At 39.7% G+C, this 19,685-nt stretch overlaps 1 protein-coding gene across 4 annotated transcripts in view; it reads right to left on the bottom strand.

The window, feature by feature from the left end:
• The window catches only part of NOL4 (nucleolar protein 4), a 155,459-nt gene extending 138,321 nt beyond the window's left edge, over nt 1–17,138 (bottom strand). For 2 of the 4 annotated variants that reach the window (XM_010013780.1, XM_010013779.1), the window contains exons 1-3: nt 13,902–14,045; nt 2,518–2,629; nt 1,893–2,005 (exon numbers count right to left, since the gene is read on the bottom strand). In XM_010013780.1, coding sequence (XP_010012082.1) covers nt 1,893–2,005; nt 2,518–2,629; nt 13,902–13,973 — 297 coding nt within the window. In that variant the 5' untranslated portion in view covers nt 13,974–14,045. Of the gene's footprint in view, nt 1–1,892; nt 2,006–2,517; nt 2,630–13,901; nt 14,055–16,737; nt 16,756–17,114 lie in introns of those variants that run through there. The other 2 variants (XM_010013777.1, XM_010013778.1) reach the window with 2 other exon arrangements.
• Between the last annotated feature and the right edge of the window lie 2,547 nt (nt 17,139–19,685).

Below are 19,685 nucleotides of genomic sequence, written 5' to 3' on the forward strand. Positions count from 1 at the left end.
GGCTTTTAGTCACTGTGCTAGCTAGTTGTGGGATCCAAGTTTACTCCTGTTTCAATTCCACCCACTCCACAAGAATACAGATATGATTGATGAATCCTTGGAAACAGAGCCCTCCTACAAAGCCAAGAATGTTTTTCAAGTGCACAAAATAGTTTGAATGTATGCACCAGAAATCTTGCTGCTTTGTACTACAACATTTTCACTGTCATTTTGTTCTTAGCACAATAAATGTACAGCCCAGAGAAAAAAAAGAAATTCTTGGAAAAAATCTACTTTGAGAAAAGATTATCTTCAGAAACATAAAGATTATCTTGAGAACTTACCTTGTGCTCACCCTGCCCTGGCAAAGACATTATTACTAAAACATGTAAGAAATTAGCTTCTCTTCATAAATCTAGTGCTGCAGACATTTCATGCACAATAACATTAGAACTACAAAACCAAGCTGGCCATTGCTTGGAAATACCAAGCAATGGTGCTTTCTGGTGCTACTATATAATTGCCACTGGTTCATCTAGATGAAAAGTTGGTTTAACAAAAATTTCAGTCACCAGACCAGAAAGACTACACCAAAACATTTAGGCTATAGAAACACTGTGGCAGGTGGCCCTGACCCAGCACGTGTTTGACCCTGTTGTAGAAGGAGTAATCCTCAAGAGATGTGGAAAACCCAAAGAATCCTTTAACTCTAAAGGCTACTGCAGGGATAAAGCCTCTTCACTCCTGCTGCTTGAAACCCTGCTGCCAGATCCCTGAAAAGGGGCAGCACATAGAGAGACTCAATAGGAGGGAAACATGACCAGGCTGTATTTGTGCAGGGAGAAGTCTGAGTCCAGGGTCTCTCCCCACACACTCCACAAGACAAAACAGAAGCAAAAGCAAAACAAGAATCCTGATATTTCTAGAAGAGTGATGAAACCCCCATTCTATGGAGTGTTAATAATTCATAAATCCCCACCAATAGCCCATATCTACGAATTATGAAGCCAAACCTGGCTGATTCCACAGAAGTCAGGAGTCAGTCAGGGTCTTTGACGTAATCCAGCTGCTAAGGTTGTTTTTGAAGGTTTTATTTATTAAAGAAGTATCCTGTAGTCAGGCAAAAGGACACAGCACACAGGACTGCTTCTTAGCTGGCATATAGCTGAGCTTCTAAATATCTGGCTGCTCAAACAGTAAATGAACACATTTCTAGCAAAATGAGTTTATTACAAATAATTTTGTAGATGCCATCCAATTGATGAAGCACTTCTTAAGATCTGGAAAAACTAAAAATATATCATAGAAAGAAAATAATTTTCGAGAAGAAAATCATACAATTCAACTCCAGTTCTCCCTGACAAAGCTTGATTCTCAGTCCCATTCTCTTCCATTTTTTTGTTATTCAAAGTTTCAAAAACAAGCTCTACTCTTATTTATCAAGCTTTTTGCCCTAAATATTCCAACTGATGTTGCCAGGGATTCCATCTATCTCACTATAATGTGTTGCAACCTGACTGCTAACCTTGAGAAACATCATGGATTTCATTTCAGCCATTGATGGTATTGCTTTCTAGTAGACAATGAAAGTCACTGCTGAGCACAACACTAAGTCTCAGGTGAACACACTGCTCCCATTACCCTTTCCACTGGTCCAGACAGTAAAAGGGCACCTTCAGATAATTTGAAGCAGTAGAGCATATTACCCCCAACCATGGAAGGGTGGCAAGTCATGACATTTTCTCTCAACCTGATTACTTGCAGACAGCCTTGGTTTGGTTTCAGACTCACTATTTTAGCAGCAAAATTGTAAAGATGTGATCAACAATCATCTTATGTTTGGTTTCCTGGCTACCACAATGGCAAGTACCAAAAGAACACAGAACAGAAAACCAAAAGATTTCAGGTTTTACCTCATCTTGCTGTGAATTTAGTAGCTGCAGCTTCATGTGTTTCATATAAGCCATAGTAATTGGCATGTTGTAATCAATCATACTGGTCACCAAAGTTGGAGGTTTTCCATTATCTGCAATAAAAATATTAATTATGCATTTTATGTTAATTGTGGAGGCTACTTCAGCCTCCTCTGCAGTCAAAGTCAGACAGTTATGTCTTTTAGCCCTAACTTTGGCATTTTTGATTGATTGCAAGATGTACAGATGGAAGTCTCCAGAAGAAAACTGAAAATCAAGTTCAAACCCTGAAAAGTGATGAGTTCTTCTACCCTAAATGACTACAGCATATGCACCCTATCTATTCCTTATGTTTAAGCCCCCATATAAACATTTCCATAGAACAATAAATTACATCCTCCAGATAAAATCATCTTTCTATTGAGGGTGCATATGGTACTATACTCCATCCTTAAGTGAAAGCAGAAGATTCACTACCTTCCAGCTTAAGTAAATGAGATGATCTCACTTACTGAACTGTTCCAGTCTACCAAATTTTTATGAAGCCTCACTTAAGCTAGGAAAATATAATATGGGTATTAGGAATAAAATGACTTTACATCCCACTATTTGACACTAAAACTACCTTTATGATCTGCTCCATCTGGGTTTAAATGCATTCTTTTCTGGCACTCTGAGCAGCTCATTAGAAATCGTGTCACCGCTTCTCTCGGTAGGAAGGCATAGGTCTCTGAAATCTGAAATGAATAGCAAAATATAGGTGTTATTATATAAGCTGATTGAACACAATTTAACAGAACTGATCATTAGATTTCCAAATAAGGCATATTATCTTATAATGCCAGGAAGCACAATGAAAGCATGTTCTGCATACTATGTAGGATTTCAAGAAACATCTATCCAGTCTTCCTGCTTACCATCTAATGGCCAGTAACAGTCAATACTGAACAAAATTCCACTTACATCAAAAAGGGGGGGGGTTCTGTTTACAGGTGGCTTCTTTTCAAATTCCTATCAGTAATAAGATTCAGCCATAACAGGCATCTCACTGAGGAATGTTTTTCAAAAAAGCTGAAAAGAGACTTATAACCAGTACCAAAAAAGGAAGTGTTTGGCTTACGTGTTCTATTTATTTTTATTGTAACAATACACAGAGAGATACAGGACTCAGTATACTAGCAGCAATGACAGTATCCTTACTATTTTAACTTTTTATTTGAATGTTTTGCAAAAATACCCTTGGAAAGCTTGTGATTTAATACTATGGAGTAAATATGTTCTTTTTACTAATAGCTATAGAATTTGGGAATTGCTTGATTTTAAAGACAGCTTTACCTGGAGATACCTTGAAACATTTCCCCATTTCAACATTATCATTCTTTCCAACCACATACGCTCAAGAAGACATCACAGGGATTTATTTTTTTTTTCTTTTATGAAAGGGGAGAGAATGAAGCAGTTATTGACATTTTTAAAGACTGTGTTCCCTCCACTCCCAAGGACGCCTATGTCTTTATAGAAATTTTGCCTTGCTGAAAAGGACCTCAAGATTGGTACCAAGCCAACAATGAGCCAACAGCATACTCTTCGATCACAGGTAAAGCACACCTCATACAGGCTGCATCAAATGTGTGGCCAGCAAATCAAGAGCACTTATTATCCCTCTCTACTCAGTTCTGGTAAGACAGCAGCTGGAACAATGTGCCCAGGCTGCCCCTACGCCGTTCAAGAAGGCTGCTGAGAAGCAGAAGAGGGCTCTGTGGCCAGCCACCATGGCAGCTGGAACCTAAAGAAAACCTTGGAAAGAAAGGTTGAGGGAGCTGGATTTGTTTCATGTAGGGTATGAGCCAGAGAGAGACCTAATTACAGCCCACCACTGTCTGAAGGGGAGTTAAAAAACTGTGGAAATAAACGCTTCAGGGGGTATAACCAGAGACAAGAGCCACCAACTGGGGCTTGGGACATACAACCTAGACATCAGCAAAAACTTCTTCACTAAGAGGCCAGTGCACTGGAGCAGCTTTACCAGATGGGTGGAAGAATCTCCAAACTTGGATGTTTTAACAACATTACAAGACAAAGCCATGGCTTTTCTGTGATTCATTATATACATTGTATATACACTGAACTGTGAAAGTGTTGTAAGGAACAAAAAAGCCTTTCTTTTCCCAGCTGAGGTGATTGTCTCACAATGGAGATAATCCTTAAAGAAAGACAAAGCCCCAGCAAGAGAGATTAAAAAACAAGAGTCAACTCGTATCTGCTTGTATCCCCTTACTGTAAACCCTACAGTAGGATTTTATTTCCTGTAAAGCACTACACTGATGCATGACTCTGTAGGAAGTGCAAAAAGGACGGAGGTGGGGTGTATGAAAGTGTGCATACAGCAAGGACAAGATAACTTTCTTTAACTGGATGCAATTGGGATTATATACTGTACAAATCACTTGTGCTCCTCACGAAGGTGCGAGGAGGGGGAGGAATGGCCAGTTTTAACTCTCTTACACTCTTCTCCTTGGCTTGTCACCTACTCAACCTGTGTTTACTAAAACTCCATGTACCAAGTTTATCAGTGGCAGTATTTTGGAAAATAGGTAGAGTTTAAGTTCATGTTTGTTGATTTGACATGAGCCATGGAAATATATGGAAATGATGCATTATAAAAGAAGAATGCAAATTATATCATCCTGTTTAAGGTACTGTTGTTTAGGCTTTATTGTTGTTGTTTACCTATAGAATGGAAATGTTATTTTGGAGAGGAGAAGGGAATTAGTATAAAAGCAAAATTTGTTCTGCGGTGAAAATTGGAAAAGATTTTCTCTGGGCCTGAAGCAATTTATCTGAAAACGAAGGTACTAAATGAAGCCACTTACGAATGGGAGATCCTACCAAAAAAAAAAAAAAAGCATTTTCATATTTTTCCTGGTTTTTATACCACAGAACAGATGCTTATTTACCTTTCTAAATATGAAAACATTGGTTGTACTCATGCTTTATGTAATTTAAAAAAAGAACTTAAAATCAGCTAGAGTTTAGCATTAAGAAAATCGGTAAGTGCACATACACAGCAACCTCTCTCTCTTAACACTTAACACATTTAGCACTGTATTGAAATTAATGGAGCTTACCCATGGATTCATTAGTTGACTGCATTTGATAGGAATGCTCCATTTATTCTAATCAAGTGTCTCTGTCAAAATTCCAGTTCTGCTCAAACAAGATGAAAATCATCCATGGAAAGCAAGTAAGCTAAGGCCCAGATTTGATAGGTGTGTTCCAGTGACTATATGGGAACTGGGTTTTATAACTAAATTCATCCACACAGCAGATGCTTGTGTCTCCAAACTCCCACTGCAACACAGTTTTAAGGATGCCCTTCCCTAAATAACACCAGTTTTTACCAACTTCCTCCCCTGTTTACTTTGTAAGTTGAATCAATCACTTCCATTTCAAGATTTTAGCCTGTATAAATTGGCATAACACAAGAGGTATGACATTAAAGGGGATATGTAGAGGACATAATCCTCAGTTTTCCTTATTCTTGCTGCTCAAATATACACAAAAAGCTCTTTCTAATTTTCAATGCCAGAAAGCTTACAAACACCATCCCCCCAAACCTCATGTCCCCAGCAGTGCAGATGTCTGTTTGCCTTTCTCATTAAAGAAAGGCACATCTATTTTATAAGATGCAGATAGCCCCTTGCTCACTATGGCCATGCTCTGAACCAGATGGCATAGCACCAGCTGTAGCCAGGAAGTGCTCTAACCAAATTAGCACAAGGCTGAACACAAAATCCTACATTTCACCCTTCAGTTGAGTTTACCAGCTTCTGCACAAGGCTGGGCTGATGTAGCTCATGGAGTTGGCTTGCATGTGGCTACTTCAGAGCACAAGCTGGAGACCTATGACACTTTCGAAGTAACTACACAGAAATACCTCAGACAGTGGTCTGACTTCATCAGGGAAAATTGGTTTTGTCCTCTATTCCCTCTGAAAGAAAGCAATAATGACTCAGTCCTCAATGATGCTATATATTCTCACTGCCTTCAGCAGCCCTGCTCCTAGCTCTCTTCTCAAGGCTGTTAGCTAACAAAAAATATAGCCAGACCATTTCATTCAGCGATGTGCTGCAATAAAAGAACATTGTTTTACTGCAATTCCAAAAAAACCCAAGGCACAGTTCTATGTTTTAAGAAAAAAATAAAGCCAGAAAAGTGAATTGAAGTAGGGAAAATTGCATTATTTACATCCACACATTGACAATGCAGACCAGCATAATTTTGGCATGAATTACAAGAAACTGCTCTTGCACATGCCTGCACCAATCAAAGAACAATCAGTGCTGATTTACCAGAATGATAAAATTACTTGAACTGCTTTAAAAACAAAAAAGTATACTTGTTTCAAACATGAAGCATTATAAGTATGAGATTCCTTATTCTTACTAGTGCTTTTATTGCACATTAGCATGTCTTCTGTTGCTTATAGAATCATAGAATAGTTAGAGTTGGAGAGGACCTTAAAATCATGTAGTTCCAACCCCCTGCCATGGGTAGGGACACCTCGCACTTAACCATGACGCCCAAGGCTCTGTCCAACCTGACCTTGAACACCGCCAGGGATGGAGCATTCACAACTTCCTTGGGCAACCCATTCCAGTGCCTCACCACCCTCACTGTAAAGAACTTCTTCTTTATATCTAATCTAAACTTCCCCTGTTTAAGTTTGAACCCATTACCCCTTGTCCTACCACTACAGTCCCCTAACGAAGAGTCCACCTCCAGCATCCTTGTAGGCCCCCTTCAGGTATTGGAAGGCTGCTATGAGGTCATGTAGAAACATGCTACCTTATATCTGGCTGTATTCTGTATAACAGACAAATTCTAGCAGGTTGGTATTTAGATATAGTGTACTAGGTATAGCTCTTACAGCTGAATGTGGTTTACATTGTAAAGGGGAAAAAGTTATATGAAGAAGAAACTAGACAGATGGAGCATTAAGCAAAGTATGCAAAAATCCTACAGGGTTTGTTTTAGCTTCAGAAGTTATAGGATAAGAAGCAAACATTTCCTAGGAATACAGTCACATGCACACCTACACATACTTCATTTTAACTATGAACTCAGAGGAAAACAAAGAGTTGACTTCAGTGCTTTGAGTCAAAACTTTTTATGATCTTATTTCACAAGTCTATGGTATAATATATTTTGACATATATCAACTCATCCAAAACATTGGCCAACAACAAAGGCTTCACTGGATCCCATGAACAGTGCAACTACTACAAGACAAGTAATCCAGCACCTGGGCATGTAATTTGATTTACACTGGAGATAAGTTGCATGCCCTAGCTGTCTATGAGAAGGGTATTGCATTCCACAGAGAAGACAGGCAAAGTCTCCTTTACGCTGTCCGGTATTAAGATGATTTAAGTACAGGATGTTGTGGTGATGTAGCTTTCAGAGCTACATTTTTATTTGGAAAATTAACAAGCTCTAAACTGAAAGGCAGATTTTAGGACACATATGGCAGAGCAGGAAAGACAAGTGTGAGGAGAGGGAGTGAAATTTTGCAAGTGAACCTATTAACCCCTAAAGAATTAACATGGAGAATGTATGTGTAGTCTGGAAGATATGATGTGTCAGAATAGAGATTTTTTCTGTTGTTCTGTGTGTATTTTTTTTTAATTAAGGAGGGTAGCGGGGGGAAGATGATCCAAAGAAGACTTCCAAGAGGAGAGAGAGAGAGAGACAGGGAAAGAAAGTGAAGATGGTAATCTGTCCTGGGCCCATAGCCATCAAACCAGGTGGCAGAAATTGGTTTCTTGATGACAGAAGGGCAAGCCAGCCAAGGAAAGTCCTCTCCTTTCCTCACAAGAGGTCAGAATAGAAGGCTGACATAGGAAAGCAGATATCTTACTTCTGGGAGTTTTATCAAGAGCTTGCTACCCTGTTATACTGGGGAAAATGCTGTTCCTTCTCATGCTAAACTTGTTTCACAGTTCCCTTTCCTTCCCTCCCCAATTAGCAGAAACCTCTTTCTGTGAGGGAAGCAATGGGGAACACCTGCTAGCAGGACCACTGCCAGGACACTCAACACTCGCCCTTCGCAAAGAAGCAAGAACAAGTCCAGAGAGTAAAAGTGCACGAGGCTGGGCTGTTTCAATGTGCACACAGGCATAGCGCGGACACAAGGATTTAAGTGTGTTAAAACCCTGCACAAATCTTGTATTCTTCTGCTTCCCCAAGGACAAGGTCTGCCCTGGATGGAAACCAGCCAGGCCCCAAACCTGCTTTAATCCTGTTTGATCAGGGAAGTTGTAATGGAAGATGATGTTATTTCAGAGTGAGACCTGTCAAAAAATTCTTTCCCAAGGAAAACACATTCACTGTGATACTCAGGGGGGACTTACAAGCACAGTGCTGTTTTAGGAAGGGAAAAGTCATGCCATGCTTCATAATCAGAGAAAGGTTTTTCTTAGGGTGACAGGAAAGAGGGAGGCTACTCAACAGCCTGGTCCCAAACCAAGAAACATTTATTACTGCAACAGCTGGATGAGGCACAGGACCCCAGATATTGCCCCACATCTAATAGACTCCTGTTATGCCTCAGATGTTCTATATTTATCTACTACCTATCTGATCAGAGTCTTGCCTCAAGCTACTTTCCCTTGACATATCAATATCTCCCCCATGTTTTACAAGCTTGCTTCTCTTCCAGCTCATCAGCCCAGTGCTCTTTTTTCATTCATGGGTTGGGAGTTTCATTAACTGACCCATTTCTCCTGCTCAGACATCACAAGCCTCACTCACAACTCAAGTTCACTGCTGTAATGTTTCAAGGCTTTGCATGGCAGCTACACAGGCTCAACAGGCAGATACTAGATTATCCTTCACAGGTAAAAATATTCAATAAATATGCACACAGAATTTAAGATGCTTAAAGTGGCTATGAGACCTACACAAACTGTTCTCAGGTAAATGATGCACTAAGTTCTGGGAAATTTTGTCCAGATATAACATACAAAGGTGAGGCACCTACTCTGTTGTTTAAATGAATGAAAATCTAACATCTTTTCAAAAAATATTAAAGAAAATAAAGAAAATAAAATCTACTCTGTAATATAGGGCTTAATCACTAAGTCAGGCCTAACTGTGCCCATAGCTAAGCCTGAGAGGAGGCAGAGATGGTTTCCATCTTCAGTCTCACCACAGACCATTTTAGTTTCTGGAAAAATGTAACAAGGCTATTTTTTTTCCTGCTTTGCACTGAATCACAAAGAGTTGTCCTAACAGCTTGAGCCTGTTGCATTATGCTGCTACTGTAGCCACAACTTTTCCCACTTACTCCCACCTCTGATATGCCCCTCAGCACTCGAATTTAAATTTTACTCACAGATGAATAGTTTACATCAAAACATGCAACTCTACAAAGGCACAGGAAGCCCACTATGCACTTGTTGCACACCTTTCCCCCTACAACAGATGGATTCTTTTCCTGAATACTTCTCGCCTGTGTGTCCCCGTCTCCACTTTGACACCACAGTTCTCCCTTCAGGGTGGGATGCCTATACAAAAATAAGTCCTTGAGGACAGAGAGTGAAAAGTACTCTCCCCAAGCAATGCAATTGCTCTAGGACACTGAGCTGTAGCAGTGAGTGAGAGCAGAGTAACCCCTACAGAGATCCTCAGTACTTTCTCCCAACCATTTAACCAATTCTGGCATCAGCACATTTCACCACACCTTCTATGAAGCAGGGCAAACGACCTCAGGGGAATCCAGGACAAGCAGGGACCTGTTTGGGCACCACTGCTGTCCTTGGCACCAAGGAACAGATTCTTTTCACTTCCACACCTTCCTAGTCACCTGTGCCCCTGCTGAGCAACTGACTTGGCCAAGTCTTGCATCACATACCCTGCCTTTGTGAAGGAGTCATCTCCTAGATCAAGGTTCTCAGTGTTTTCCCTGTTTGTAAACTTCCCTGGGAACTGGGAAACTAGCTGAGATTATAAACATCACATTAAGTATGCCTTCAATCTGTTGTACTCCAGACATGATTTAAAGTTCTTGGTTTCATTTTATATATATAAACCAGGACTTCTTTTTTGCTGGTGTAGATCTACCTACAGTTATGCTGGCAAGGAACACAGTCCATCAGTCTTATGCTGTATACAACCCAGGCAGCAGAAATGAGCACAAAACATGCCAGTTAAATGGGAAGCTCACTCTTTTTTGCGTAGTTTCAAGGTTACTCTCCTACATCATCCACACGGACTTTCTACAACTCCCTTCTCATTTATTAGTGTGCAGAGAAGAAAACGGGACCTTATTCTAAACTTAAATATTGAAGCACAGATGCTTTCCTAATTAACCTATAGGATTTCTGCCAAGAAATCATAAAGTTTGAGTTTGGTACACTGCTGCCCCAATTAAAATATAAAGACTCCCTTCCAATAAGCTGCTCTTTTAGAGCTACCAAGCACCACATCCTATTTATCTTCCTGTACAGCACCACTGTAGGAAGTCCCACAGAAATCAATCAGTTGTAAAAATGCCATTCCTTTCCACATAGTTAACATAAACAAGTCAGTGCAGATTACAGATTTACTAACTGAGTTTGTAAACTGTTCTGAACACACTTTCAGAGAAATATACTGATGTATTTTAGCATTGCAGCATCTGGGGTAACTCTATTAAAAATTAAAAAGACTCTACCTATTCCAAGTTGTTACTCTATATAAAGGCACTGTAATTAATTAAGTCACCTTTGACAATTTCATTACCCTTCTAATCCTAGAATTATAGAATCATAGAATCACAGGATGGTTTGGGTTGGAAAGGACCTTAAGATCATCTAGTTCCAACCCCCCCGCCATGAGCAGGGACACCTCACACTACACCATGTACTAAACAAGGTCGCCCAAGGCTCTGTCCAACCTGACCTTGAACACCGCCAGGGATGGAGCATTCACAACTTCCTTGGGCAACCCATTCCAGTGCCTCACCACCCTCACTGTAAAGAACTTGTTCTTTATATCTAATCTAAACTTCCCCTGTTTAAGTTTAAAGCCATTACCCCTTGTCCTACCACTACAGTCCCCTAACGAAGAGTCCCTTCCCAGCATCCTTATAGGTCCCCTTCAGGTACTGGAAGGCTGCTATGAGGTCTCCACGCAGCCTTCTCTTCTACAGGCTGAACAGCAACTTTCTCAGCCTGTCTTCGTATGGGAGGTGCTCCAGCCCCCTGATCATCCTTGTGACCCTCCTATGGACCTGCTCCAACAGTTCAATGTCCTTCTTATGCTGAATGGAGCAGGTTCGCTATTGAAAATAGAGACTCACTCATATATAAGCAAATTAATTACTTGAAATCAGTATGTTGCAATTCTTAGGGCTGTGCCATAATTTTTTTAGAAATACTCAGGTACTGAAAATCCATGACAATATTTATAAATTTCAGAAGTCTGGCAATTGTGTACCAAAACTGTGGTGGCTTTCCCCCATCATTTCTCCATTAAAATGTTTCAGTTATCGAGTCAGAGAGCAGAAGCAATGTGAAGCATGTCAGGAATCATGAATAACAAATAGCAGTTGTAGCATACAGTTTGTAAACCACCCTTCCTGTAAAAATTCTTCACTCAAACTATTTGGTGAATACTTATGCGTGATAAATACATTCACAGATCTCAAGGATGATTCACTTTTGACATATGAATAAAGAAATAAGACTGAATTAATCTTGTTCCCAATCCACTTAACAAAATTAAACCCCGCCAAAGTACTTCAGTTTGATTTATAAAGCTTTTAGGGTCTAATGTTCTGTGCGACAGTTACCCAAGATACCACCTCTTTCCTCCTTCAATGCCACAGAGATCGCATGGCTTGCTGGAACAGATAGACACTCCAGCTCATAGTTTTTAGCGATGGCATTTTCATGGGCAGGTCCAGTAAAGGACTGTGGATTTATCCAGTTACTCTGATTGAGGCCTGTTTACTTAACCTAATTCTCATGTCAGGATAGCGATCGAGAGTTGATACTAGCTTGTTCTGGACTCTTTTTTCCTCTTTTTAATCTATGGAAGTCTTTAAAAATTATATATGTGAATCCTGTCCTTGGGAACTATGACTCAATGTCCTTAGTAAACTAATATGCAATGAAATGAATGCACAAAAATCGCACAGTCTGGTAATGACACAAACTTACATTTGGACATCCTTATCCTCTGTTCATATAATAAGCTCAGATCTCAATTGCAATAAAAGTTGACATCAAAAGAAACTACTGTGTAGGCTATTGAATCTGCACAAATAGTTCTCCTCCTTGAAGACACACTTGTTGTCTTTCATGCTGTTTGTGATGAAAAATTTTTTATCTGACTTGGAATCATGGGATTCTTAAGGAAGTAAATATTACACTTGGCACATATTTATAAGATGATGACTTGAAGTAATGTATTTATAGTTGGCCGCATTCCTTATGCTTGTATATTATTCTACAATGTTTGCGACCTATAGCTTTACACAGCTTACTGAGGTAAAACAAAATAGAAAGCAAAAGGTCAATGAAAGTATTACTTTTCTAATGCTTTCTAAAAGTGAAGACCAAGCATCAAATGGCCGAGGTGACAGATGAAAATTAATTTAGACAGTTTGTGTTTGTTCACCCTGAAATAACACTCCAAGCCTTACAGAAGCACACCCAGATGACTGATGTCTTCATATATCTATCTTAAGGTCAATACCACTGGGAACAAATTATAAGAAATTTTGCCAAGAGCTTATCCGACAAAAACCATCTGAAATAGCCTATAAATAAAACATGTGTGAAGGGATTCACAGATACATAGTGAAGATTGTTATATACCTGAAAAATACAGTAATGGAAAAATAGCTATTACAGCTAAAAGTGAAGGTGTGAATCAGAAACCTGGACTTCCCCCACATTTTGGTGACCTCTAAGGAAAAACCACTGACATGACTGCAGGTTGTTTATAAGGTGAAGAACATTGTATTGAGGATGACAGGTCACCTCAGGGCCCTGTGCACAGCCCCACACGACCCTCATCCCGCTGGGGCTGTGGGGAGAGGTGCCTCAGATGCCCTGCACCCTCGACAGGGCTGTGAGATGAGGTCTGGCTGGGAGCCCCTGCCCTGCTGCCCTGGGGGAGCTCCTGGTGCTTCAGCAGCTGGAAACAGCTGGGCAGGAGGATCAGGACCAACCACTGAGCGCGCCTGGCACTGTCACAGTGCATGGACGTTTGGCCATCCAAATCTAGGCAAGCACATACATTTTAAGCACCTTGGGAAAGTGCAATAAATGTTTCATTAGTTTTCTGTAAGAAAAGGAAGTGTTCTATTTATGCCACTAACCACAAAGCTATTTATAGCTATTTTAAGGCAGTGGCTGAAGAACTGGTTAGGTCAAGCAACAACATGCAATTAAAAATCTTAGAAATAATCATGCCTCTCTACTCTGCCAGTTTATACAGGTGTGAGAGCTGCCCTTACAATACTTCTCTCACTGTACCTAGTAGCTTTCTGGCCTCTTGAATTCAGGATGTTTACAAGCTTTTCATACCATTAAACCATTAAGTATAAATAGTCTGCAGCAATAAACTATCAGGCAACTTCATTCATCTGCTGAAGTACAGCACCTCATTTAGCAAAGTTGTGGCAATACCTCCTAAGTCTTCTTTAGGACTTCATCCATTTAATAACTATTAATAGTTATTAGAGAAATAGTCAAACTAGCATAGAAAGGATAAATTTTCGGCTTGTACCAATGATAAAATCTCTACTGAAGTCAATAGATCTAGCCCTTATTACATATAAAATGTGATTTCTAAATTGTATGTTTTCATGCATTACTGAAAGATCTCTGAAATAAATTTGAGGGTGAAGGTTACAGTTCTAATCCAGCTGGAAACACACAAATCACATGCCATGTGACTAAGCCCAAATAATTCATGCTTTTAGAACTGATGTTCAGTTTTAGTTGTTTTACTTACTGCTTTATACGTTCTCTTTTGTCCAGCATGTTTTCTGATTTGTTCTCCATTAGGCCCAGTTTCAACATGCATGGAATAGATAATGTCAAAGAAATCTTCTACGACGGCTACCCGCCGCAAAGACAGCTTCTCATCTACACCTACTCCATCCTGAAAAGAAATGAAAAGAGAAAAGTAAGGAGGACAGGATGAATGCATAAATTATGATAATCAAGGGATGCGTTCTCCTTTTTTAGCAGGGAGTTAAAGACCCTTCCACTGAGATCTGAAGGTCATCCACCCTGTGAATGATAGAAACAGTATCGTAGGAAAGCTGTATGGTCAGAAGGATCATATGGACCCTTGCAAGCAGTCCATTTTGACAAACCAGAGCATTTGACCTCTTGATAGAAAGTGATCTTTCACTCCAGTGTTTGAAAAAGAAAACAGAAAGTGTTGTGCTTCTTTCCCCAAATGCACAAACAAGATTCAAAGGCAGAAGCAGTCCCAAACACGTGGCACAGAAATGCATTATGCGGCTCTTAATAACAATGCAACAGCTCTTTTATTGCCTCATTTCTCTCCCTGTAAATCTGCATCTAGCATTTCATAAAGGTATTTAATAAAAGGTTTTAATTCACAGGTGACAGAGCTGACTGTAATTATGAATACAAAGGAAGTTGTTACAAACAATTTACCCCTGCAAAACCTGCTTGAAAATATACGTGAAGACATATCACATTATGAAGAAAAGAAAGGGATGTTTTTAAAATTTATGATTTTTGCACACAGATGTCTGGTTGGAACACGTGACAGAAAAGTGAGGACACCTACCATCTGATTTTCAAAAGTGATAGTGCTACGGTAGCTAGAGTTCTAAACAGAAACAGTCCCCAGTGTCACTGAAATTAATCAGTGCAATTCGGTTCTTGACTTTTAAATAGGACCATCCAAATGAGGGATTTTGTTTGTTTGCTTTACAACTGTCTATGGATTCAATTCTAATGAAGGAGCAGGAACTGGGACTTTTTTTTTTCCCCCAAGCAGGCATCTATCAAGCAGGCTGTGTTCTGTAGCACAATCTAAGTGGATAAAGAATGAAATAAGAATGGCCAATTCACATGTACTCCAACACAGGATTTTAATTTAGACCTCTGGAGGCAGCAGTGTCACCTGACCTTCAATATGCATTTTAAGCAATAAGGGCGCTCCAAACATTTGATAATACCATTACTGCTGCCGTAATTCACGCCATGACAAAACTGATTTACATTGATCCTTTTGTGACAAAACACACGCAGTTATTGCTTCAATGACCAAATAAAGGCAAAAGACAAGAAATTAAAAGTCAGTAATTATGTATGACCCCCAGTTGTTGTCCCTCTGCCCCTAACTTCTTGCTAACGCATTCCAGTAAGTTTGCTGGATGTGGACAAACACAACTAATTTTTCTCACTGCCCCTATTTTTATTCCAGCCCACTTACTTTTATTTTTCATAGAGTTCACAGAAAGAACCTAAATAATCCAAATGACTCCAAAGAACCCCCGGAGTGACACATTCCCAGCAGTGATGGAGAAAACGTCAGTGCCTTTGTAGCACAACTTCTTAAATGTGCAGGACTCCAAATGGTATCAGGTTAGTAGGTGTTGGTATGCTACCAGCCAGACAAGTTTTACCTTGTCCTGCTCCAGTATGCCCAATCTCTTCAGAGAGGTCCACTGCCCAAAGCTACATGGTCCCTTCCATCTGCACAGCACATTGTGCTCTTTATCCCCAGGAGACAGTTGGACCAGAGCAGAACTCCTGCACATGTGTGATGAGAGGATTGCCACAGTCCTGACAGAAGTGACAGTGTGGAGGATTCAGGGTGGAGGAAGATGAGGAATTTGCAGTGCGATCTCCACCACAGGCTCAAAGCCTCAGAGAGATCAGCTGGGAACAGTTGCTCTGAGAAGATGGCAAAGCTTTCATCCCATGAACAGTCTCTAAAATTTCACTAAAACACCAGCTCAAAAAATTCTGTAGCATTGTGACAGGTTCTGGTATTGGCATCACTAAGAATTTGTTTGGCATGGCCCACCACTACTCCTACTATTAAAAATAAATTGCCTTAAAGGTGGGTCCAACATAAAATCCAGACCTTTGCAGCTTTAATCCTTGGAGTAATTCACTTGTGAGCTCTGTAAGGGGGCCCATCTTCAACCATTATTTTCTCAGCACCCAAACGGCGCAGTGGGATCCCTAATGATTTCAAACACCCCTATTGTGACGACAGTGTTATCTCACATTGCTCTCCAAACACTCAGAAGTTTATAGTGTTGATTAACTGATAAAGATTTAATCCATTTATTACTAATGAGTTTTGTTTTAGGAAATTTCCCATGGGGGAGCTCTCTTTTTTAATTAAAGAGAAATACATTACAACAATATTAATTTAAAACCTGAGATGTCACCTCAGCAGAGCCGACACATGCAAACATTAGGAATACATTCAGAGAAGAAACTCAAAAATAGAACTCATTTTGCTGCTTTTGGTGGCCATAGTGAGGAGCACTCTTTTTTCATGGTCCTTCTACCTCCCTCCCCAAACACCAATACCCAAAGGCAGGTATGCATGATGCGGGTGTGCTCTTGAAGCTGCATTTCTCCATCCAGCTCAACAAAAGAGTAAGCATTGCTACTACTTCTAAAAATACAAGGCAGAAAAATCTGTACAAAGTCTCTGTCATGCCTCCTAATTGAAGTGCCAGAAAATGAATATAAACTTTCCAAATCTTGTCAGTCAAAAAGGGTAGGGGAAAAAAATGTGTACACATTGTGGTGTACACAAACTGCAAATTGGTTTTGGGGAAGACAGTACTATTATTTAACATCTATACTTCTAACTTCGTCATACCCTTATTTGGTGGTGCCTAGACATGACTAGGACAAGCTTTGTTCTGCTTGCTGCTGCATAAGGCAATAAGATAGACCTTGTTTCAGAAAGCCTGCAGTGCTGCAGAAGGTGCTGAGTTGCTGTGAGTAAGCTGTTCAGCCCATCTGGCAACATGCAGTGCTGTGCAGAGATGTAAGCCTTAGCTGCAGAAGCAACACACCAGCTGAGTAATGTGAATAAGGTAGCTACGTACTGAGACTTTTGATATCCCAGTACTGACATCCCAATAAGTAAAAGCTGGGCAAATGATGCAACCTCAAATCTCCATTTAAACCATAAAGGCTTTGAAGTGGACACAGTTGTATCAAGCATTTCTGCCATATGCCACTACACTACACTTTTATCCTGAAATTGCTATTTGATAAAGGCATTAACAAAGCAGCTCTACTTTATAAGCTGGCTTTGGGTAAAAATTTTCACAGTGCCTAAGGGGACTTTATTTTAGCCTCAACTAAGGCTAAAAAGAGACGAATGAGGGAATACATGATAATGCTATTCAGATGTCTGAAAGGCTATGAAATGTCCACAAGGGACAGGACAAGTTATAGGCTTAAACCACATCACGGGAGATTTACATTAGACATTAGGAAAAACTTAGTATTCATGTGGATAGTCAAGTACATTAACAGTTTGCCTGGGGAGGCTGTGGGATGTATGTCACAGGGGGATTTTTAGACCAGGTTAGGCAAATATCTGTCAGGAATAGTTTCAGTAAATCCTGTCTTGAACAGACTAGATATTAACCGAGTTCCTTCTCGATAACTCTAGGACTGAGAAGCTTAAATGCTACTTTCAAAGTGACTTGGGCACTAACAACTCTGGAATAGCAAGGAGGATATTTATAAATCACTGAGGTATTTTTAGGACTTTTATTCATCATGGCAAGAGTCCAAGCCTCATGTTCAAAAATGACTTCGGAATGGAAGCCTCACTGAATGTTTCACTTCAAAAGTTGGACCTGGACTCTTAAATCTCCTAGATCAAGCTTCATGCTGCTCATTTCAGCCATCACTGAGACATGCCCCCACCGTAAACCAGTTGTTGCTGATCCTCTCTGGCCCGGAGAAAGACAGGCACTGCCAAAACACAATTCATCCTTACAGCTGCTGGAATGTTTTCAATCTCCACCAGTGAGCAGTTACTTAATTTTATCCTTTGCATTGCAGGGTGTCCTGTGTACTCTTGGTTTTATGCTTATTCAGAAGATCTTCCTATGTTCTTAGAATACAAATAAATCAATGTTTATTTTCATTATCAGCCCTACAAACTCCATTTGCACTCTGAGATTAAAGTTGATTGTTAGTTTTTAGATATCTACACAAAAGAATAAATTTCTGGACACAAGTGATTCCTACCGAGAGTTCTGCACCTCTCAGAAAGGGCTAAGAATCCCTTTGAACAAGGATGCTTGAGGAGAGAGTGTCTTGCGCCAAGGTGGAATATACAGGGTTGGTGGGAATAAAGGAGGGAAACAAGATTGCCAGTGAAGTGAACAGATAAAACTCTTAGTCAAGACAGTGAAAGCATCTATTAAATGAAAGGCTGTCATTTTTATAGTTACTTTGCAAAGAAGAAAAAAATTTAATACAAGCCTTTAAAATTAAAGCCACTGAAACAAAAGTGCTTGCAATTCCTTGCTTGAGGATACCTGCACCATCTCATGTTGAAATTTCTTGGGGGAAATAGGTCTCATAAAACAGCCTCTTGCTTCGTGAATGAATATAACTATCAGCATCTTTAGAGTGTTTGAAGAATACTCCTATAAACACATGATAGACTGAAATATAAAATAAAAGTAAAGGCTTGGTTGGTGGTTTTATGGAAAACGTAATATATATAAAAACCTCTGTTGTAAAAGCATCAAAGCCACAAAACATTAGGAGTAGATGGAAATAACAATCAACCTAAATATTTCATTACATAACATAAATCACACACAAATGTAAGATTACTTCTAATGCGAAAATATGGAGCATAACATTTTCCTTGTACAGTCAGTTCAGACGACAGCAGAGTTAAAGCACCTTTGTGTCGCCACACCTCTGCTGACTAGTGTCACCTACTGCAGTCTTGGAGAGGCATTTCCCCTGGATGGGAAGCTGACTTAAACATTGTGCTCTGAATGAACAAAACATTTTGCACATAAACCCCCACTTTGTTAGCTGATACTTCATGAGCTCCTAACATGATTGTATGTAGGTGTTTTACTTCCTTTGGATTCAACACAGGAAAATTTTGTATTGTGACTGTTAGGAGGAACCAATGAAAATTTATGTGTAACTTGAGCCTTATATACCTGTCTGCAGAAATAAGTCAAAATCAATGATCAGATTGAAAATCCAGTTATATATTACTTCCATTATCTGCCTGCTCAGTAACTGTAAAAATATTAATATTCAAAAAGAGGCATGACCATTTCAGAATGTCTCTTACTCCCATAGAAATGAGCAAATCTAGTTTCATCGGCACACCGATTTGAATTCCCAGGTTATCAGTACATCCATTTGAATAACAAACTCATTCCTGCCAGTGCAGTATAAATCCAAATCCAAAACAGATCAAAAGCTATTAGCATTTGATAGCTACTATTAAGCAGCCTAAAAATAAATAAATTGATCTTTTCTATCCAGTTCCTAATGGAAAGTGTCTGTAACAGTGAAAAGGATATTTATTATTTGAAATTTATAGTTTCTGTTCCTTATTATATGTTTGAACAGCAAATCTCATCTTTTACCAGCAGATGGAGACAGGAAAAATCAGAGTTATATCAAGGCAGATATCTTAATATACACACACCAGAACCATTTCCAGCTAAGTCCTCTCTCTGGAACATTTAGAACAACAAACCCTACAAGGACTAAACCAGTA

This window comes from Nestor notabilis, unplaced genomic scaffold, assembly GCF_000696875.1.
Source record: "Nestor notabilis isolate BGI_N333 unplaced genomic scaffold, ASM69687v1 scaffold7874, whole genome shotgun sequence".
NCBI classification, from domain to species: Eukaryota; Metazoa; Chordata; class Aves; order Psittaciformes; family Psittacidae; genus Nestor; species Nestor notabilis.